Here is a 22,868-nt window from a genome sequence, read left to right as displayed (position 1 = left end):
AGTTGTAAATTCACTACTTTACACTTCATGTTTTTTCTTTCTTTGCTAATAAAAAAAAGTTGGGGAAAAAATGACAATATATTTGCATTAAAAACATGGAAAACTTATGGAAATTAATTGGTTAAAATGTGCATGAAAGCTGAATATAATACCAATTATTATGATGTTGAGTATTTGTTGCCCACACAGTGAGTGCAGAGTTAGGACAGGAAGTAAACAGATAATTCATCACTGAGTGTGTGGGAGTCTTTTGTACATTATCACCCACGTCTCCACTGCTGCTGGACCATAGATGTATTATAGTGAGGTCGTGCTGGACCCAGAATAGACCCGCGCATGCTCAGTGTCCAATAAGAAAGCCCCGCCCTCTTCCGGGTCATTAATGGTAGTCGTTGTGTGATTGGCTGAACGGGCTCGTCCTCGCAGAGTGGGTGGAGCCGTTGTGATTTGTTAATCCGAAAGGGATTGAAGTCAGCGGAGTGGAGGGAGAGGAGCGGACAGGAATGACGGAGTCAAACTCTACAAACACCGACTGTTGACGGTATTAACACAGGCAGAAGGGCTAAAGTGATTTTAGAGAAGTAGTTTAGCATGTTAGACAAACTTAAGTGGTAAGTTTTTGCGGCAGACGCAGAGGTTGACGGAGCGGTCCGCCGAACGTTAAACATGGATGTCCGGGGAGCAACGGTGCAACGGCGACTCTGAGAAGGAATTAAGGCCGTTTCTGGGTTATTTCTGGTCGGGAGTTTGGCTGACGGAGCTGAGGCGGATTTTAAAGCAGCAGCCTAGTTACCAGGTGAGCCTCTAAAACACTTTAGCTTTACGCAACACTGTGTTTACCCTGCTAAAAGTGTCTCTTTTCACATTCCAGGTTTAAAATTCAAGTCTGTGAACTGTTGTGGTGGCTGTTCAATAAGGTAAATGGTGGTTCATAACTTTTTACTCTTTCTTGCATGTTAGCGTCCATACCAGTCAAGTTTAGGGACTGTTAGTTATTTATGAGAGGGAGGCTGTTGGTGCTAAAAGGGAGGGGCAATTGTTTAAGCACAGGGGAGTTGTCTTTTTATTATTTTGACTGAGGGGAGAGACATAAATGGACATATTTTGTACTTATTTCACCAGCCAGGTTTCTGTGAACCCAGTGTTTTGTTTGTTTGTTTTGTGAATTCAATTTCTACACATTTTTTGCAGTCTTTCTTGTTTTTATATCTGTTATCCATTTGTTTGTGCTTTTTATTTTTTATTTTTATATTTGCAAGATATTTTTTAGATTAAATGTGTGGGTATTTTTGGAAGGTGTTTTATATTTATAGACTACACAATAATGCATGTGTTGTCAATCTGTTAACACAAATCTTTGTCCATATTTGTGTGATATTAGGGACTGTTTGTTATTTAGGGGACTGAAGGGGTGGTGCAAAAAAAAAAAGGGGAGGGGGGCACATGTCAAATCATTTTTTTTTTTTTCCGGATTGGGGAGGGACTTATGTTTTTAATGAGTCTCAGGGAAGGGACATACAATTTGTAATGGCTGTGTTTTACCACCGGCATGTTTTAGTTAAATATCCCCCAAATTACACCATCTGTCGTATCCAGAAACTATAAAAACAGGAATTAGAAAAAAAAATAGAATTAGCCACAGCCAGCAAAGTTTTAAAATCTAACAACTAAGTTAAGGTGATGGGGAGGGTCATGCATTTTCCCAGAGTCACCCAGAGAGGCTCAAGGAAAAATATTTGTGCTCAGGAAGGGTCAAGATAAAAAAAAAGCAAAAATAAAATCACACCCTAGTCACGCCCCACCTCTGATAACAAACAGAACAGTCTGTAATTGTGGTTCATTTGTTTGCATTTTAGTGCCCGTATCTGTCTGCGGAGATAGATTTGTCTCAATATTATGTGTATGGACAGATTGACAATTCATGCATTAATGTGTTATCTGTAAACACCTTCCACCACAATAGGGCTGTTTTTTATGTTTTCCCTTCTTTTTTGGCCAAATTTTAAATGAGATGTAGAGTAAAGTGATTTTGATGAAATATCACTATTTAAGGCTCAATTTGGTTATGTTTTATTTGTGACAGACATGTTCGTCCCACATCATGTGTCTAAGTACTGTCAGATCTGCTAATACACAAATACGGCAACAGATTTTTCTTAATATTATTTGTGTGAACAGATCAACAACCCATGTGTTAATGTGTCATCTGTAAATATAAAAGGCTTTCCACGAATCCTGAAAAAATATTTGTAAACTCAGAAAAATATTTGACAAACATAAAACAGATCTTGAAATACACACATAAATTTAAAATGTAAACCCACAAGTGTAAAATTTAAATTTGCAAATATCTGCTTTTTATTTATTTGTTAACCAATTTACCCTTTCAAACCTGAGCAAATTGGCTTTTGCCTAAAACTTAAAAAGAAATAACACAAAGAGCAATTTAACAGGAAAATTAACAATAACTTTTTAAAAAGGTACAAAAAAAGGCTAAAAATTGGTATAAAAAACAAAACAAACAAAAACAAAACAAGGAAATTACTTGAAAAAATGCCAAATAGAAAAACAACAAATAAAATAATTTTAATAATTATCAGTTAAAAATGATAGTTTTCTTGTCATTTTTCCCATTTAAAAATTATGCCAACTCTTTCTTTTTAATTTTTAACTAATTTACAGGGAATTTTCCTGTCACCTTTCCCACTTTTCCTTGCAATTTTTTGAGTTTACAAATCTTTTTTCTGTATTTATGGAAGATAGTTGATCTGTTCACACAAATGTTATTGAGACAGATCTATCTCCATATCAGTCAGTCAAATATGCCCACAGTGCTCATTCACAGCTGTACAATAAAACCACTGTTATGGAAGTAAAGACTGAAACTGATTTAGAGCCTTTGTGCTGGATAAATCCCAGTTGTTGTTCTTCCAACCAGTATGATAATCCAGTCTGGCTGTCACCCATATCATTACTTATTATGAATTATAAACACAACCGGTCTGCCCCCCCATCACCCCTTTCCATCTGTTGCTTTGCTTTATTCCTAACCCCCCGCCTGCCTCTCTGATATATTATTCCTCTGTGTGTGAGAGACTCCATGACCTTTTTTGCCTTTCAAATGAAACACACAGATGTCCCTTTGCTTCAGCATCATTTCACTGTCACTGGCATTGTGTGTGTTTGTGTGTGTGTGGTTGCTGATGCCTTCACTTCTCCTTGTTGACATGTGGATCTGCTGATCCCTGGCAAACCAATACAAATGACCTGCTGTCTGATACACACACAAACAGCAAAACTCCTCTCAGTCTCATATATAAGAGCAGCTTAATTCATTTTATTCAACCACCAAATTAAATCACTTGATTTTAATGCAATTAGTGTTGTAAAGGAATAAAGGTTCCTGCCGTTTGTTTAGTGTGCTGAGTGACTTATGTGTGTCAGGCGAGGCATCATAGGTCAGCATGAAGCATAGCCTCTCCCCCGTTTCTCATTCAGTGACCATTTTTAGCACATACACCCACTCTTTTTATTATTCCAGGGTTCCCACAGATCCTTAAAAATCTTAAAAAGCATTCAGTTAATTAATCTATTAATAAGGCTGTAATTGGAAGTAAAATGACTTAAATCAATATTTGAAGTAGGATAATTGGAAACACTTTTTTCTGACGTTGCATCATAAAACTTTAAAATAATAGGTAATATAAATTTTGATGCCTTTATGAACGCTTTGAGAAAATATCATCAAATTTGACACAAATGTCCATTTGGAATCAAGGACTAACTGGTTCAATTTTGGTGGTCATAGGTTAAAGATCAAGGTCACTGTGAACTTGCATCCATCTTATACTCACGAACTTGATATCTTAAGAACACCTTGAAGGATTTTTTAAAAAATGGCACAAACATTCACCTGGACACAACAGTTGACTCATTAGATTTTGGTGGTCAAAAGTCAAGGTCATTATGCCCTTATCTGTCTTATTCTTGTGGACATCAAGAACACCGTTAGGGCTTTTTTTCAACTTTGGCACAAAAGTTCTCTTTGGCTCAATGATGAACTGATTAAATTTTGATGGTAAAAGGTCAAGGTCACTGTGACCTTGAAGCCACCTTATTCTTGTGAATGCAATATCTCAACAATGCCCTGAGGTAGTTTCCTCAAGTTTGGCACAAATGTCCACTTTCACTCAAGAATGAAGTGATTGCAATTTGGTGATTAAAGATCAAGGTCACTGTGATAACTCAAAATTTTGTATGCTAATTATGACAACATTTCACACACATTTCTAATAGGATAAAATGATGAAGTGATTACATTTTATATCCAAAAGGTCAACGGTCAGCTTTACTGTGACATTATAATGTCCTGCAAAAACGCTTTTCTCGCCATTATTCAATGTCATATCTCAGGAGCAGAAGGGGAGATATTAGGTCAGATGCTGAATTTGTGACACTAATCTCAGTTGATTGTATAGATCTAATGTGCTGCGGGGGGGAAGATGTGTGTGAAGCATTAGTGTTTTCACAGATATAGAGTGAAGCTGTATATGCAGCTTTACTGGTGCACAGAGGCCTATAACCGCAAGGCATTAATTCTGTTTTCTTCAATTTGGGTAATTGTAAAACTAGTCTTAAATTTCCTTCTAAATCTAAATTTCTTAAGGCTAGGAACCCATTTGTTCCCTCTATTTGTGTGTGATTTATGTGCATCAGCCCCTATTCCACCTCCACAACACCAGGGTCTCCATCTTCAAGCTCAGTCCCATAGACAGCTGCCTGTCTGTGTGCAAGAACAAATCTACCCCGAAACCATGACTGTGTCACCTTGGGGACGGTGACAAGCTGCTATTGCTTACATAATATGTCCCCTGGCCACTTCAAGTCCAGTCATTTTCAGGAGCTTGAAGTGGCAGGACGATTTTTTTCCAACCTAAATTTGGCTGTAGGCTTTTGATCCTTGTTCGACAACAAGAATGATAATAATAATAATAATAATAATATATTTATAACGCCCTTTTCAAAACAGAGTAAGAAAGAGCTCGACAAGGAAACAAAATAATGAAATGTCATAAAAGTTTTAAAAAGGAAATGGAAAAAAAACAAGACAGGGTCCTCACATAAAGCTGATCTTGCCCTACTGTAGAAAGATTCACTTTTGAAATTTGAAGCTTTTGCTCAAGAGGTACAAAAAACCTACAACTACCAGAATGCACAGCTCCACAGCAGAGCAATAAATGCTGGAACTGGTGGGTGACATAATGCAAAGTCATCAGTTTGACACAACTGCAGCTGGCTTGTAACAAATGGTCCAATACAGTGCAGTGCATTCTGGTAGTTGTAGGTTTTCTATCACTTTAGCAAAAGTGAATGTCACAGTCTTATTCTGTTTTCTCTGGTCATGTAGCACCAACTTTAAAAGTATTTGTGTCTTTCTTTTGCAGAGACAGACCAGTTTTTATTGAAAGACCATCTTACTAACAGTGAAATCATAAAATTTATTCTAAAAATCTCAAATCTAACATTTTCTATAGAGACTAAAAATGAAGTGATGTGATATCTTTGTTCAGGTTAAAAACCATAGCAGCTGAATTCTGTACCGTTTTAAGTCATTTTATTAAAATATGGAAAGATGTGTGTGCATATGAGGTAGGAAAACATGTTTTGTATGCTGTAAATCAACATTTTTAGGTCAATACTGTTGTTTTAGTGTGTTTTGGGAGTCCATGTGCAATGTAATTTGATTTTTAAAAACTTCACCTTTAAATGTCAGGTTTTGTTGGCAGGGTTCGTACAAGGTGCCTGAAGTTGTCACTCAGATTTTTAAATTCTAGAATAACTCAGAAATTAGACATTTTTTTTATTTGGTCCTTGAAAAAGTACATGAGATAATTGAGAGGAGAACAGAATAATAACTTTTTTTTATGAAACGTATTAGGAAAATATTTTAGGAAGCCAAGAACGGCTGTGCTTGTAATTATTCTCCAATGCTGCATGAGCGCTATGAGCTCAGAACGCCAATTACTTGGCAAATGCCAGTAAATAGTCAGTGCCAGGATATTTGGCCAGACTACAACACACTTACACCAGAGCAGAATTAGCCATTAACACGAGTTTTGAGCTGTAAATAAGCAGCTATGTGTGTGTGTGTGTGGTGTGTGTGTGTGTGTGTGTGTGTGTGTGTGTGTGTGTGTGTGTGTGTGTGTGTGTGTGTGTGTGTGTGTGTGTGTGTGTGTGTCTGTTGATGGTGAAGCTGTTAAATAGTTTTTTTTTTGTTAGTTGCGGCACTGTGCTCTGCGCTCTGTTTATTGTCCTTTATTTTGTCCTTTGCAAATCATATACCTGAATAATAACAACCAGATGATTAATAATAAGTTAATTTAAGGCCCTTGTAGCATCTTTGAACCATTTATGAATTTGCACATGCTCACTTAACAAATGGTTTTGGAAAAAAAATGAAAAATTTGTGCTTAAAAGTGCTTGAATTTGACTTGCCCCAGTCTGTACAATCCTTGTGTCAGTCCTGCTTTAAATATCAGCCATAAAAGACTAAACAGTGCAAAAAAACACCAGAATGCTGTGCAACTAAATGACACAGTGCTGTCTGTAAACTAAAAACTAAAAACACACACGCTTCACCTAAAACCACAGCTGACAATTGAATGTTTGGGCATGTTATCTGGAAGTGGTCACATGGCATTCTGGGCGATGTAGGAACTCACAAAAACGTATTTTCTCTCCATACAGTCCAACACAGATACCGTTCTAATGACACACATCCTTGACTCATTGTGGCCTGCAGTGTATCTGTGTTTATCTTCTGCTGTCTCAGATTAGGCATTACATCTCTGACAGAGTGTGTGATCTATACTCCAGGTTGATGATTACTCCTGAAACATAATGCTCATACTTGTCGAATTGTGTCACAGCATTAAGTCACGAAAAAGATTTTCCACATGACACCTTATTATCTGTATCACCCCCAGATGTTCAAGCTGTGGAGGCGAGATGTACCGCTCTCAGAGAGGCTGGGGGAGGACTCTCCTCTGGCCGCAGCGGCCGTCCCCCCGCCGACCGCAGCCCCAACGGGCCCCAACATTTCATGGCTCCCCGAAGCCCCACTGCTGAGCCAGGACCAGCCGATCTTCCTCATGACTCCTGCAGCACAGGCTGTGTCTGGCTTCTTCGTCTGGACCGCACTCATCCTCACCTGTCACCAGGTAACTGTTTTGTGTGTGTGCGTGCATATGTGTGCGAATGTTCATGCAGGGGTGCGTGCGTGTGATGTGATTCTGCAAACACATCTGCTCAGGCCCAGAGAAGGGCAGGGGTTGCCTGGCAACATCTCTCCGCAGGTGTTTGTGATACAGAGCATGAATGTGCACACACACACAAAGGTGAAACTTGATCCAGGAGGATGAAAAGCCTGTGTGGAAAAAAACAACAAGCAGAATAGATTCAGTTTTTTCGGTTCGCACATTTCTGTGAGATGATGTCGGTGAGGTAATGTCACGTATTGATTGTTGAGGTCAGTGACATTGACAAACTGACAAGACTGCAAAGAGACATTAATGACTCACAGGACAAAAACCTAAGCATTTTCATAATAACTGGAAAGTTTATATTTTTATATTTCAGTTTCCAAGTCCTTGTTTTAAATATTATAAAAACTCTGTTCCTACCTGACTTGTAGACTTGCTGTCTTGTGATAAATAATTGTTATTTCAATACTGAGTGGAAAAAACGTCAATCATCGAAAATCATTTTGGCCATAATCATGCAACCCTATTCTAATGTAATTTATCTATCTAATGTATCGATTTCAGTTGTTTGTGTAAAAAGTCTATTTTGCCTAAATAAGTCTCAATTTCAATGTTTAAAGTGTCTCTTCTGTCTGTCCCAGATCTACATGCACCTGCGTTTCTACAGCTCACCGAGGGAGCAGCGCCACATCGTGCGGATCCTGTTCATCGTTCCTATCTACGCCTTTGACTCTTGGCTCAGCCTCCTCTTCTTCACCAACGACCAGTACTATGTGTACTTCGACACCGTCAGGGACTGCTATGAGGGTAAGGACATGCTTTCATTCTGTGGAGCTCAGTTTGAGGCTCGCAGGGATGATGCAGTTTTGTTTGGCTCAGCAGAGGGCGGGGGAAATCGATGAACTGCTGTGACTGTGCAGTACACAAGAACAGCTCTAAGCATGCTTGTTGGAAGGCTCTTATGGTTGCACCAAAAAATAGCCATAGACACCCCACATTAGGTAAAAAAAATGGCATTAACATCGTCGTGTTTGGTAGCTATCCTACTCTGTCCTGAGACACTTAAAGTTGTCTTGAATAAAAATGTATTTTACTTTGAAACCATCAGTGGATAAAAGTTACTGATTAAAATCCTTACCAGCTCACTGTGAGCATCTTTTACAGTTGAGTTGTTGAAACACACTGTGATCGGAGCAGAACAGTCTGTCCATCCTTAACAGTTAATTCCAGCCGCTCTGTCAATGTTTATTTAGCAAAGTACCCTCTCGCCCTTATTAGATTCCTATCTTTCCTCTAGTTCACCTGCTTGTAAAGGGGGTGAACTTGGTGAACATTTAAATTATTAATTAAATATGATCAATAACTAGGATAAACTTAAAGACAACAAAAGAAAAAAATAGCTACATTTACTTACTTAGACACCTCAGGTGTTAAAAATGTAGGTGTTTCAAAGTACAAATATGGGATTTTAATGATATACAATGCAGGATTAAATAAGAAAGAAAAAATAAAATAAACATTATCTAGATAGACACACAGATGTAATCCCTCTTAATCATCACTTCTGACCCGCTCTCGGTGCGTGGTGGTGTATTTTTTGGCAGAAACTCTGCTCTCTGCCTTGATTTTCTTCATATTTTCTGTGGTTGTGATGCTCATGAGCTTATACCCCCAAGCACTCAGGTGAGGTAGCAACCAGGTGCCAGACTGTAGTCAGCAGGTACATTAGAGATGCAGAGCTGAAAACAACAAATACAGGGGCGAGTCAATCTGGTGTTGGCTTTTCCTTTCACATTCACTGGAGAGCGTGTTTGCAACTCTCCATCTTGATAGAGTAAAAAAAAAAGTTTGATTTTGCAGAGTGCTTGTAGGTCCTTAAAATGTCTTAAAATGCCTCAAATTCAATTTTATAAGTATCATTAGTCCTTAAGCTGAAGTTTTGGGGCCTTAATTTACTCAAACATTTTATAGAGTCTATACATAATATCTGTGTCTTGGTGACTGGGACTTTTTTTTTAAATTGTAACGGTCCCACATTCTAGTTTGTAATTCCTTGTCTTCAAACACCACAGTCTTGCTGATTCTTGTTCTGCTTGTTTGGAATTTTTTAAATATCTGCACTGATTGTAAAGTGTCCATATGATATAATTCCCAATTTCAAGTGTGTTTTACAGCTTCAGTGTTTTTGTAATGTACACATCTCCATGGATGTAGATCTCAGATATGCAGTTTTAATATCATTTTGACTTGGTGAGACTGGAATCTAGTGGAAATGATGTAAACATGGATGAGGGGCTCACTGCTCACTGCAGAATCAGGAATATTTGTCTCAGGTCATAAAAGTTGATGTGGCAGCTTTGCTGAGCAAACAGTTGACGCAAACAAAACAAACACTGTTGACGCTTTAAATCTCTGACGCCTCTGTCTGCCTCCGCTCCTTTTTCTCCAGACTCACTTGTGATGTTCAGGATTGAAATAGGCCGCTCACTGTAACACTGAGCTCGGGCGTCACTTCCTGTGATGGCGAGTCGATGATGTCACATGAATGTGGAGTAGAGGCTGTGGTTTTGGCAGGAAGCGTTGTCAGTCGTGGTCATCATATCACTCCCTCAGACAGATGGCTCTCATCCTCCTCCTCTCTTTGACGTAATCTCCTTTCTCCTTACTGTGTTTCCCGCACCTTCAATCTTTTTCAGTACTTTTCCACCCTCTCCTCTTGTTATCGCCTCATCGTTGCCTTCCCACAATACAGCTGAGCCCAGAGCTTTTCCTGAGCGAGGATGGCCAACCTGTTGCATGGCAACCGCGCTCGCAAATCTTCCTCATCAACCAGAATCAGATAATGAGATTCTCCCAACCAAACTTGCCGCAAAGTTCTCATTGTATGTCGGCCTACTGTGTCACTGTGGCAACTAGTGCTGCGGTCGGGATCCTTGGAGAGAAGTGAAAGATGGTAAACACAGTGAGCCAGTCCAATGGCTCAGCTGTCATTACTCAGCTACGTGCGCTCGCTTTGTGTCTTAGTCAGACAGGGAACTGGCATGTAAGGCATCTTATCACCTGAGTATTGTCTGACAGGCATGATGTCAGTGACGTGAGTGTGTGTGTGTGGGTGGAGTAGAGCTAAAGTCAGCTAGGGGAGGAGAATATAATAATAACAGCTGATGTAACAAGAATCACTGCCAGCACCACAGCTGCTTTGAGACACACAAACATCCTCCTGAACGTCTCACCCACACACAGGATATATCACATTTTCACATGTATACACACCCCTCTCACACTCACCTCATTTTACCGCACAGTCACACAAACACATCCCCTCCCCCAAGAGAGTATGTGCTAACAGGATTAGCTTGGCTGTGTTTTTATGAGCCCTTTGGTCGTCATCACCGTCTCACTGAAGCAGCACAACGCAGAGATAATCCACTGGTCACAAGAGACCGTCAGGTGGAGATCTGTCACTCTGGGAGATGTGTGTGTGCATGTGTGTGTGTGTGTGTGTGTGTGTGTGTGTGTGTGTGTGTGTGTGTGTGTGTGTGTGTGTGTGTGTGTGTGTGTTTGTTTGTTTTGATCTTCTATCCATCTGAGATGAGTTTCTCGCTCAGGAAGTGAAGATGTTTCTGCAGCTTGAGTCAGAAATAAATTCCTCTTATAATTTAGTGTTCATTGGAAAGGGAAGATTTAATTTTAAGCTTGTGTAAGCCAGTAAAGTACAGATGGAAACACAACTCGGTTATCTGTGCTTTGTTCTCTTTATTTGATACATGTTTAATAGCGTTTTATTTCATCTCAATCCATTCTGTATTAAAGTTTCACCCCCAAACAATTTTAATCAACAAACTTAAATGTGAAACTGAGGTTAATCTGATATTTAGAAAACAATGGAAAACAACAAGCCCTCAATCTGGGAGAGATTTACTTGGAAGATTGTCACTCTTTTTTTCTGTATTCCTGCCCAGAAGAAATCTTATTCAAATCAGGCTGACTGCTGGTAATCTTTCAAGGACAAAGATGTTAATTATTTCAATATTTCATAGAGGTGTCTCCCTTTAGCCCCTTTTTTGGGCTAAAATCCACGACATCCTGGTAAGTGTTTGTTCAGCCCAAATCACTTAATTTTGAGCTCATGTACCTGATTAGTCTGGAAAACTTGAATGGAGAGAAAAAGGATAAATAATTGTTATAAATCTATTGGTTGCCTGTAAGGAATCCCGAACCAAGAAATGGCTGAAAAAGGAAGTACCTAGTTTTGATGAATGGATTGACAGGCTGCCAGAAAATACCCTCCATCTCAGCCCAAGCAGCGCTCCATCATCACTCCAAATAAGTCCATCAATTTTGAAAGAGAGGCTGAATAAACAAGAGATGGCAAGCAAGAAATGGCCAAAGTAGTCTCCACATTGCTTTCCTCTGTTTATTAAACTGTTTCCAACTCAAATCTGTGACGCTGGATGTGACACACCAGTTTAAAAAAACAAAACAAAAAACCCACAAACTCAGAGACATACTTGTCTGCTGCAGAGCTGTGCACACAGCTTCGGTTTACTGGCCAAAGAAAAGGAGTCCATCAGCTATTTTTAACAGGTTTTTCCATTTTTTTAAAAAAAACTTTGTACATGCATTAATTTTTGTGAAAAAAGGGAGTAGGACGAAGATTGATCTGGATAGGGTGTGCTTGCGGATTTTCTGTAGTGTCATTTTATTTGACTCCATCTTCCTCAACAAGAGGAATCTACTCAAGTTGCTATAAATGCTCACTGGTCCTGCAGAGTGATGTCAGGGTGGCAGGCTGCAAGTAAGAATGGATGCTGAAGAACCTGCTCTGTATCTAGCTGCAGCATCTTCTTCACCAGATGGATGCTGCTCTCTGGTGTCCGTATTTCATCTTCATCATTCAGGCAAGGTCATTAAGACACTTCTCTTATAAGAAAACGGCTCTGGATGGCTGTTCTTCTATCCGTGTACCATTTCCACTGTTGAGCAGATAGTCTGCTGGCTGACCCTGAGTCTCTATGAAACTCAGCACATTCTAGTCCATCTCTTGGAATACAGCGGGTACTCAATAGCCAATTCTGCAACTACCAGGCCCGGAGCCCACATATCGATGGCCTCAATTAATGGAATATGCAGTATGACCTCTGGTGTTCTGCACCAGGCGTCCTGGACACAGACACCAGGCTGAACAACAAACACAGGACGTGCCAGGCTATAATCAATAAGAGTGAGTGTGGTGTCTAATCCTCTTTAAACTTTGAGGTCAGGCCTTTGTACAGTTTCTGAAACGTTTTTTAAGAAGTGACACCTTGTCATACTGTCATGCTGAAATAGTATAAATCTGACATTTTCCATTGGTGTCAAGTGTTATCGGCTGCTGCTTTTGAACAGGAATCAGTCTGTTGAACACTACATGTAAATAGCTGTGCAACATGTTGTCCAAGCAAGTGTGACAGGAAGTGATGTGTGTTTCTGCGTGGCAGCTCGGGGGTCCGTGGGCGACTGAATGATTCACTCTTATTTGTTCTTTAGTCTGTGGTATTACAGTTTTAACAGTTTTCTCACATTTGCCATTTGAAGTTACTGTTGCGCAAAATTTCCTCATGCTTTAAATCTGTTTCCAGACACAGTAAAAATGTATTTGCTACAGTAATTATTCGCATGATCATTTTGAGATTATGTCTTAAAGCAATACAATAAGAAGGCAATAAGATAAGAAGGCTCCATTTAGTCATGGAGGAAGAAATTCTGACACATCACAATAGGAAAAGTGTGATAGCTAAATTCCATTTAGTGGCCTCATTTTCAGAGTCCTGGTGGTGTTTATGTTGTCTTTTTAAGACCAATAAATAGAAAACAACAATACAAACCAAAGATGCAAGAGATGAAGACCGCGCCCTTGCATCTTTGCGCATGTCAAGGGCGCTGTTGGTACACCAGTTGGTGCAGTTTTTGTCAGAGTTTGCGAGAAGTATTGAAATCGTATATACTGCAGGAAGTAGTGCTGCTGGAAATGACATTTTGTCGCAACAACTTCCTATTTTACTGCGAAATGTGCAAAATGTGCACCACAGCAACGCAGTCAGAAGAAAACTCCTAATTTTCACCAGGAAGCATCATCATCGTCAAAAGATTTTTAAAACAGATTTGAGGTGGATCTGGTCGACTTCCAAGGAGGGATACATGGGATGTTACATGTGCATACAAATGTTCGTACATCTTAGTGGAACATACCACGGTGGCTACTTTTTAAAAAAAAATGTAGGGGGAGCTAAAGATCTGTTTTTGACACCTGAGCATGAAATCCCTAAAATATCAAATTTTTCACCAGCTCTGATGAGTGTGCAAAGTTAAGTGAGTTTCAAAGCACCTTTAGCCCCTCAAAAATGGGAATATTGTACAAAAATATAATTCCTAATGTTTCTATAGGGTCCTCGCACTTTTTGGTGCAAGTAACCACACAATTCCAAGATCAAGCTAAAAGACAAATAGCAACCAAAAACAAGCCAACAATAACAACCAACCCTTTCTCTCCTTTTTTCTCCACAGCGTTTGTGATTTACAACTTCCTGAGTCTGTGCTACGAATACCTGGGAGGAGAGAGCGCCATCATGGCTGAGATCAGAGGGAAACCTATCGAGTGAGTCTCACATTTCTCCAGTTGGGAGAATTAGATTCTAAAACAGTATTAGTTTTCCAACCTAGCATGAAACAGGGGTGTTTGATCATGTGTTGTTGTTTTTTTCAAAGCAATTATTGTGAACATTTTCCGTTTTCCTGCACACTTCATTCCACACAAATATCAGAAACAGCGTTAAAGCGGTTGTTTTGTCTCATCAGGTCGAGCTGTATGTACGGTACCTGCTGTCTGAGGGGAAAGGCCTACTCCATCGGCTTCCTTCGGTTCTGTAAGCAGGCCACTCTGCAGTTCTGCGTGGTCAAACCGCTCATGGCCGTCATCACGGTCATCCTGCAGGCCTACGGCAAATACAAGGACGGAGACTTTAAGTAAGTGCTGCAGACAGGGAGGTAGATGAGAGGTCTTTAAGCCGAGCCTGGCCTGACTTTTAATTTTCAGGTTAATTGAATGTCCCAGACTGATCGGCTCCTGAGTTAATCGTTTCAGTTTGGGGCGTTAATCTCTAATGGGAGATTTTGGCTTTCAGCATGACCTACAATAATAAAATCAACAGCAGCACCACTGATGTCGTTTTGGCCGACTTCTTCTCTCTCAACAGCGTTGCCAGCGGTTACTTGTACGTGACCATCATCAACAACATCTCCGTCAGCTTGTCCCTGTACGCACTCTTCCTCTTCTACTTCTCCACCAGGGAGCTGCTCAGCCCGTACAGTCCCATGCTCAAGTTCCTGATGGTCAAATCCGTCATCTTCCTCTCCTTCTGGCAGGGTAGGGTTAAACTACACCATACACATCGTGCTTTTTATTCATATAACGTTTTTGTTTTATCTTCACTGTGTACTATCTTATCGTTTGTGGTCAGGCATGTTGCTCGCCATCCTGGAGAAGTGCGGGGCCATCCCTCAGATCAACTCAGTGGAGGTGTCCGTCGGCGAGGGGACAGTCGCTGCTGGTTATCAGAACTTCATCATTTGCATCGAGATGTTTTTCGCGGCACTGGCTCTTCGCCACGCTTTCACATACAGAGTCTACATGGACAAGAGTCTCGATTCACAAGGTGAGACAGAGGAGAGAGAGAAACAAGTACACAACGTTTTGAATGTGATCTGATTTTCAGAGATAAAATAACATGAGGTCGCTATGGCTCTTGGTGCTTCAAAGAACCATCAAAAAAATTAAAGTGACTGATGATGACATTATCATGTGAAAGTGAGCAGTAAAGCTCTGAGGAGCTGAACGCCCGCCTAATAAACTTGACGGTGCTGCTCTTCATTTTAGTAGCCAGCTTAATTTAAGGGTGAGAAATCACTTTGATGGATAAGGTCAGAGGCAGACGTAACATTACTATAGAGCTGACAGGAAGTAAACAAACATGAAGTTGTGCAGGTAAACCACACCAGAGTTTACTGCATGTCTTACAAAAGGGAAAACCTAAAATATTCTCTTTATCTCTTCCTGTCTGTCTTACGGCATGATTTATCTGTCTCTATTCTTTCAACCACAACTCGATTTACTTCTTCCCCCACTGATTCTTTGGGTTTTTTTGGGTTTTTTTCTGCCCGTCACTGATTCTTTTGTTTGGGTTTGCTTTCCTGTGTCTACACACCCATCTTTATTTGTCTCTTTCTTTCTCTGCTGCGTGGTAAAGGACCTGTTCCTACACACGGAGAGTTTGGTAGGTTAAACAGGGATGACGTTTTCACTCCACATTCAGCCCCCTCTTTTTCTTTCATGTTGTTTTTAGTTAGTTGTATCATTCAGAGAGGTATGAAGTTTCTGTAAGTTTTGTTTTCGTCCAATGTGATTTGGTTCTGTTTGCCTGTAGGTGTTGCTATTAATTTCATCTCCATCCTATTTTACTTTTCCTTTTTCTACTGCTGCTTCCTGCCTTGTGTCTTTACATCACTATGTAGTTAATCTTATGTCCCTCTCCATGCCCTCTCTCTAAATCACATCCACTGTCCCTTTACAACTCCTCCTTTTCCCCAAATTCTCTTTGACCCATTCCCTGGTTTTGTCTCGCTGTTCAATGCCCTCTAAATCACTGTGTTCCTCTCCTCTCTATTTTTGTCCTCTCTTTTCCTCTCCCACCCTTCTTTCTTTCCACTAAATCACTCCTCCTCCCAGTTTTCTTTATTATCTCTTCTCTTTTCCTCACTTTTCACTTCATTTGCTTCCACATCCCTGCCTGAATCACGATAAATCCACATTCCTTAATGTTTTCCTCCCTTTTTATTATGCCTCCTCTCAGGCCTGTGGCCGTAGGCAATAAGTTTTAGGGTTGCCCGTACGTACATCCCATTCTTGTGACTGTAACATCTCAAGGAAGCTTTGGGGAAATTTCCTTAAATTTGGCACAAACGTCCATTTCTCAATAATAATAAGACTCAATAATGAACTGAATAGATTTTGGTGATCAAGGGTCACTGTGACTATGTCTGTTTCATTCCTGTGGTGAACATGGTATCTCAAGAACGCCTGAAGAGATATTTTTTTTTAAATTTGGCACAAACGTCCACTAGAGCTCAACGATACTGATACGAATTTGGTGGTCATAGGTGAAAGATCGCTGTGACCTCATACGTCCCATTCTCATGAACACAGTATCTCATGTACAGCTTTAGGGAATTACCTCAAATACACATCTGCTTGGACTCAGTGAAAAACTGATTAGAATTTAGCAGTTCAAAGGTCAAGGTCACTGTGCCCGGTTTATTCTCGTGAGGGTGATATCTCAAGAACGCTTTGAAGGAACTTCCTCAAATTTGGCACAAACGTCCACTTGGACACAAAGATGAACTGATTAGATAATAATTCTAGTTTTCTCTTCCACTCTTCTCTCCTTCCATTAAATCACTTCTCTTCATCCTCTCCTCTATTCACATTTCTTTCCTCTTATCGCTTTCTATTTGATTTATCCCCACATTCCCACCTAAATCCCCATAAATCCACTTTTCTTTAATGTTTTCTCTTTTTTATTTTTTCTTTCCTTCCTCTCCATTTCTCTTCTCTAAATCACCCCTATGCCTTTAAACACCCTTTATTTCCTCTCCCCAATGTCCTTTTTACACTTTTCCCCCTGTTAACCCCGTTTTCTTTCTTTCACTTCTTCTCCTCACCTCTAACTCTCTCATCTCATTTGCCTCCCGCAGGCCGTCGTGCCCCAATGAAGAGCATCTCCAGCAGCCTGAAGGAGACCATGAACCCGGGCGACATGGTCCAGGACGCCATCCACAATTTCTCTCCGGCCTACCAGCAGTACACCCAGCAGTCCACACTGGAGCAGGGGGCGCCGCCGCCCGTCACTCGCACCCACAGCGCCGTCAGCAGCCGTGGCGACACAGAGAAGACCCTCTTGCTCAGCTCCGACGACGAGTTCTAGAGCAGGACACGTTCACAGCTGAATCTGTTTCAGACTGTTTTAATGGCGGATGGTTATTGATCCTCCTGTGCAGCCGTCCCTCTTCAGTGTGTGAATGATCACTGAGACGTTTCATTTTCCTGTTTTTTGATCACAAAGGATTTGTGTGTCAAACTCTTGCACATTGAATCATACTTCACTTTTGGAAGTTTTCTGGCTCGGACAGAGGCCTAATTTCAGCTCAGTCATGTGGCGGTGTAATTTTCCTAATGGATGTGTTTTTTTTGTTTTTGTTTTTTTTTTTTGGTTTGCATTTTGAACTCCCTGTTGTTTTCAGATAGTCATTTCTGCCATTAAAATCTTTTTTAAAAGCTGAATTTCCAGGACTGGAAATAGAAAATGTCAGAATTTTATAAATGTTTTGAACTTTTACTTATATTAATATATTAATTTGCAACAAATAGTTCTTCTGCAGATATATTTTTCTGCTTCAATTAAACAGAGGCTGTTGTCACTATTGCAGCACTCATGAAAATGTGATGTGAAGTTAGGCGGAAAACACACAGACAGATGAATTATACGTAAACTGGGGAGCCCCTGGTGCAATGTGGGATTTTAAGGGACAGCCTTCACTGCAGTGTGGCGATGGATTTAAAGGGAAACCAATTCATAAACAAGAGTTTATGTCAGTTTTATGGATCACTGTGTTACTGATATTTAGAGGAACACATGAGAGCAGATTACGAGTCATCTGGTCCAGGAGTGGAGCAGAGCTGGTTGGGATTATACTGGTGTAATTGGGGCGTTATATGAATGGGCGGGATTAAAGCTGGAGCTGGTTCACTCAGCTAGTCTGCAGGCCTCTATGTAGGTTAACAAGACTGAGGGAAAAACAAGAGCAATATAGGTTAAAGCTAACTGTAGATGCTGTTTCTCAGTAGAGGAGCTGTATGTGTCCTCTGTATACAGGATTCCAAATGTTTAAGGGGCACATTCAAAAAAAGTGATATTTCAAGAACGCCTCAAGGGAATTTCTTCAGTTTTGGCACAGAATTACACCTGGATTTGATGATGAACTGATGAGATTTTGGTGGTCAAAGGCCAGGGTCGCATACCTTTTAAATCCCACTCTCACGAATGTGATATCTCAAGAACGTCTCTAGGGAATTTCTTTAAACTTGGCACAAACATCCACCGGGGCTTAAGGATGAACTGATCAGAATTTAGTAGTCAAAAGTCGCTGTGACCTTGTAGGGCTCATTCTTGTGAACGCAATATCTCAAGAGCGCCTCAGGGGATTTTTCTCAAATTTGGCACAAACGTCCACTTGGACTCAATGACGAACTGAATGGAATTTAGTGATCAAAGGTCAAGGTCACTTTGACCTTGCATCCGGCTCATTCTCATGACCACAATATCTCAAGAATGCTTTGAGGGAATTTCCTCAAGTTTGGCACAAACGTCCACTTGAATTAATATTATTATAAATTAAAAATGTGAAACGCAGACATTTAAAGTCAAGCTGAAATTTAGGTTTCAAAGAGGAAAAGATAAATACAAACTTGCACTTTTTCTATTTGATAATTTGTAGAAAAGATTTCAGCACACTTAAACCTCTGCAGTGTCTGACTTTTTGTTTTGAGCTTTTGGTCCATCAGACCTTCATCACAGTGCACATGAGTCAACACTGGAAAGGCAGGTTAGAGTGACCAACCCCGGTCTAATCACTGGCAGTATGCAACACACCTGTGCACAACCCTGGTGGTAAAGGCTTCACCTCTTGGGAATTGTAGTTCTTAAGTACTGTCTGGCATCTCGTGAGGCATACAAATGGAAGCCATACTTGTTACAAAAACAGGTGGAGCACTTATATTAGTGCCAAACTATTTAATCAAAAATGGGGCTTTGAGATGGATCTGGCATAATCCATTGTAAATCAGAGATCTGCTCAGCGCTAAAAACTACAATTCCCAGAGGGTGGAGCTTCTACCACCAGGGTTGTGCACAGGTGTCTGCATCTTGTCATTGATGAGACGGGTTGGTTCCTCCCAGCTGCCTGTTCAGTGTTGATTCATGTGCGCTCTGATGAAGGTCTGACAGACTGAAAGCTCAAACCAATTGAAACACTGCAAAAATGTAAGTGTGCATAAATACTTTCTACAATTTTTAGTTTTCTGATGTTTCCAGTGCCGTTTTTTTAATAATTACAAGTTTGTTTAAATACATTTAAAATGCAAAGAGTTTATGGATATACTGATGTCTTATGACCCGCTCTCAGTTTCCCCTTTTCCACCAGATTAGTACTGCTGCTTGAACTGGTTCTGCTCAGTGGAGGCAAAATTGTGTGTTGTAATGATGATCTACTTCTTTTTAATCCAAAAACAAGCATGGACCAATTATTAATGAGACCACCGCACGCTTTTTCCCAAAGATTTCTCACTTCACATCTCCATTGTTGGGTCTTTCCAACCTGTAGATTATGACACTAATGTCGTCATGGTTGGGACCTCAGGTCAAAGAAAATCTGTTATTTTTTGGTTCTAGCTAGGGAACTAACTCTTTGGGTTTCAAAGCAATTTATTTTTGGGTGGAAATGTTCTGAACAGTACAGCATTAGATTCTGGAACTGGGACAGAACCAGTACAATGCTGGTGGAAAAGGGTCAAGTGTGTGGCGATGTATTTTCTTCAGAGATTCTGCCTGTATTTTTGGTATTTTCTGCATTTGGGACATTTGTGGGCGTGCACCCCCCTTTATAAAAAGCCAGATCATAGCATTCAACGAGTGAAACTGGGGTTGACTTTTAGTTTCACTTCTGCTTACAAACGTGTTCAAAAACAGTAACCGACAATCCTGCAGAGTATACCTTTAAATTTGTTTCAGGAGTTTAATCCCTTGAAACCTGAGCAAAAAAAAAAACAGGCTAGTAAACAGTACAAGAAAATTAGTTCCCTAACCCTACCCTGACAAAAAAAATTATAATTCTGTAACTTTAATTTTAAATATGCAATTATAATCATTCAAATTATATTTTTTCCCTTGCTTTTTTGTTTTCCCTTGACTTAAATCTACTAATTTCTTACAAAGTTTTTTGTTACCTTTTTCCCCATGTTTTCAAAAGAATTTGCACTCATTTGCTCAGGGTTCAAAGTTTTAAATACTTGTGAAAGGTGTCTGAAAATGATGTCACTCCAGGTTTTAAAGGGTCACTTTCAAGGTTTTCAAATAATCCAATCCGTCTGTCAGTATGGTGTTCTGGAGTGGCTTTGGATATTTAAAGAAAGACTAAAATCCATCCGAGAGGACGTGCGTTTTCTTGTGTTTGTCAGGTGTCAGTATTGTAAGTGCTCTGCTCATAAAATCTTCAGCTTAACTACATTTTTTGCACATTATACAGTTCTTTGAAAGCGAAAAACAAACAGCATATTAGCAGAATACTATGGAAAATATATTCACACTTCAATCTTGTGCATTTACAATATGTTTTTTATAATATTCTGTGAATAACTTGTAAACTTTGTATGACTTGGATGCTCTTCTCTTCTTCCAGTCAGTCTTTTTTTGTCCGATTTAACTTGACCACAGCCAGAGCTGGTTTTCTCTCTCTTTTTTTTTTTAAAATATAATTGAGTCATCCGAATGAGTCATGCCGACGTGTTTACTGTAACTGCTGTCACTGCTCTGCTGTGGCCCCATGTGAACACCAGGGGGCCGCGTGGAGGAGCCGCACACACACTTATCTCCACGCAGTCAGGCAGTTATCACACATTTAAAGCTCGCCGCCCATGTGCCGGCTTTGTCTGAGCTGCAGGTTTTTATCTGTCAGAGAGATGAAGTCAGCCTCAGACTGGTCATAGGTCTTTTTATTTCTGCTCCTGCCTGACATCATGTTGGTTTTAAATAGGACAGAAGCCACGTCTGTGCACAGCGGCCTATTTTTAGACGTTGCTGAGTGTTGTCTGTGTAACTGGGTCGCTCCATGACTGAGCTTCATTCAGCAAAAATGACCTTGTAGGTACTTTTTATAAATGTGGGTAAACTGCAGTTATTTTTGGTTTGAACTTTTTGTGCATCGGTTGGTGTGCTTCTGTAAATGTAGACATTTTCATGCTTCAAACCTAAAAGAAAAAAGTCTTATCAGGGTGAAAACAATGATATATGTCAGGCGCACCGCACTATGGCTGCCATAAGTCACTCTCAAGCTTCGTCCTCTTTCTCTGCGATGTGTGAGACGTCCTGGTGTAAATGAATCCAGCTGCAGACTGATGTTGTAAATACAGATGTAAGTGCTGTCCACAGGAGCTGTAGTGGTGTATGTTGAAATAGTCATATATGCTGTAAAGACGGGGCACGGGATACAAAAAAAAGACCTAGTTTTGTATTTTTATTTCATAACTGTGTTTTTTATTTCAATGACTTTTTAGGGTTTCTTTGTATCTGATAAAGCTGCTTATTTTATGTCAAAATGGAAAAATATCTGATGCTATAATAAAAGATATTTAGTCTGATATGTAAGTTAACTGTCATCGGTTTTTTTTTGTGATATAGATTTAAAGGTCCAGTGTGTAGAGTCCTGCAGCCCATAATCATTAACGCTGTTGTTACCTCAGATGTGTGTGGAACAGGCAGAGCTAAAATGACCACTGGCTCTGGATTGGGCCTCTTGTGTTTTTGCATCGGTTACTGTAGTTAACAGCTTTCTGCAACATGCAGCATCAGCAAAAGCATGATAGTTTAACATGTCTCTGGTTTATCTGTGTTTTTACTAGTTTTAATCACTTGGTCCATTTGATTTGGAGAGGAAGAAGAAAACCTGCACATCCGGATCAAAAGGTGAGCACACATTAAGTTATCGGACAAAAAGACACAACCATCAGAAACAAAACAATAAGTAACATGGTAGCTGTCTATGGTTCATGCTAGAGCTGCAATGATTAGTCGATAAAAAATAAAAACGCCAACTATTTTGATAATTGATTAACTGTTTCAGTCATTTTTTCCAATTAAAAATGTCATGCATTTGCTGTAATCAGCTTACATGTAAAAATCTTCTTTGTCACTTATGACAGAAAATGAAGAATCTTTGGGTTTTGAACTGTTGGTTGGACAATGAAAGCAATTTGAAGACGTTACTTTGGGCTCAAGGAAACTGTGATTAGTTTTGTTTTGTTTTTTTGGGGGTTTTTTTTACAATTTTTGGACACTTTAAAGACTAAAATGTAAATAGATTAATCATGAAAGGAAATTTTCTCAAATTTGACTCAACAGTGGACTCATTCTCATAAATATCTCGAGGACACCTCAAGGGAATTTCTTTAAATTTGGCACAAACTTCTGCTTGGACTCAAGGATGAACTGATTAGAATATAGCTGTCAAAGGTCACTGTGAGCTCACAGAATTTGTTTTTCGCCATAACTCAAGAATTCATATGCTAATTATGACAACATTTAGCACAAATGTCTAATAGGATACAGTTTTAATCAAAAAAAGGTCAAAGGTTAACATCTGTGACATAATAATGTTTTGCAAAAAAGCGCTTTTCAGACCATTTCCCAACGTCAGTACCCAGTGACAGAAGGGGAGACATTTGGTCAAATATTGAATTTC

At 39.8% G+C, this 22,868-nt stretch overlaps 1 protein-coding gene across 3 annotated transcripts; it reads left to right on the top strand.

The window, feature by feature from the left end:
- The first annotated feature begins 436 nt into the window (after positions 1 to 436).
- Positions 437 to 21,775, top strand: tmem184ba (transmembrane protein 184ba). 3 transcript variants are annotated; one of them, XM_088069631.1, is made up of 10 exons: positions 437 to 796; positions 852 to 917; positions 6,987 to 7,220; positions 7,904 to 8,069; positions 13,809 to 13,899; positions 14,100 to 14,267; positions 14,498 to 14,667; positions 14,762 to 14,956; positions 15,548 to 15,574; positions 17,052 to 21,775. In XM_088069631.1, the coding sequence occupies exons 1-10, from the start codon at positions 671 to 673 to the stop codon at positions 17,279 to 17,281; spliced, it is 1,473 nt and encodes a 490-aa protein (XP_087925757.1). In that variant the 5' UTR covers positions 437 to 670; the 3' UTR covers positions 17,282 to 21,775. The 3 variants fall into 3 exon arrangements, with proteins under 3 accessions (XP_087925757.1, XP_042363761.2, XP_087925758.1); XM_088069632.1 differs by having other exon boundaries at positions 659 to 796; positions 872 to 917; positions 17,052 to 17,690; XM_042507827.2 differs by lacking the exon at positions 15,548 to 15,574 and having other exon boundaries at positions 440 to 796; positions 17,052 to 17,690.
- Positions 21,776 to 22,868: the final 1,093 nt, after the last annotated feature.

This window comes from Plectropomus leopardus, chromosome 19 (genome assembly GCF_026936395.1).
Source record: "Plectropomus leopardus strain MGB_pleo_1.0 chromosome 19, ASM2693639v1, whole genome shotgun sequence".
NCBI classification, from domain to species: domain Eukaryota; kingdom Metazoa; phylum Chordata; class Actinopteri; order Perciformes; family Serranidae; genus Plectropomus; species Plectropomus leopardus.
Note: the sequence above shows the minus strand (reverse complement) of the source record. Positions and strands in the feature narration are given on the sequence as shown.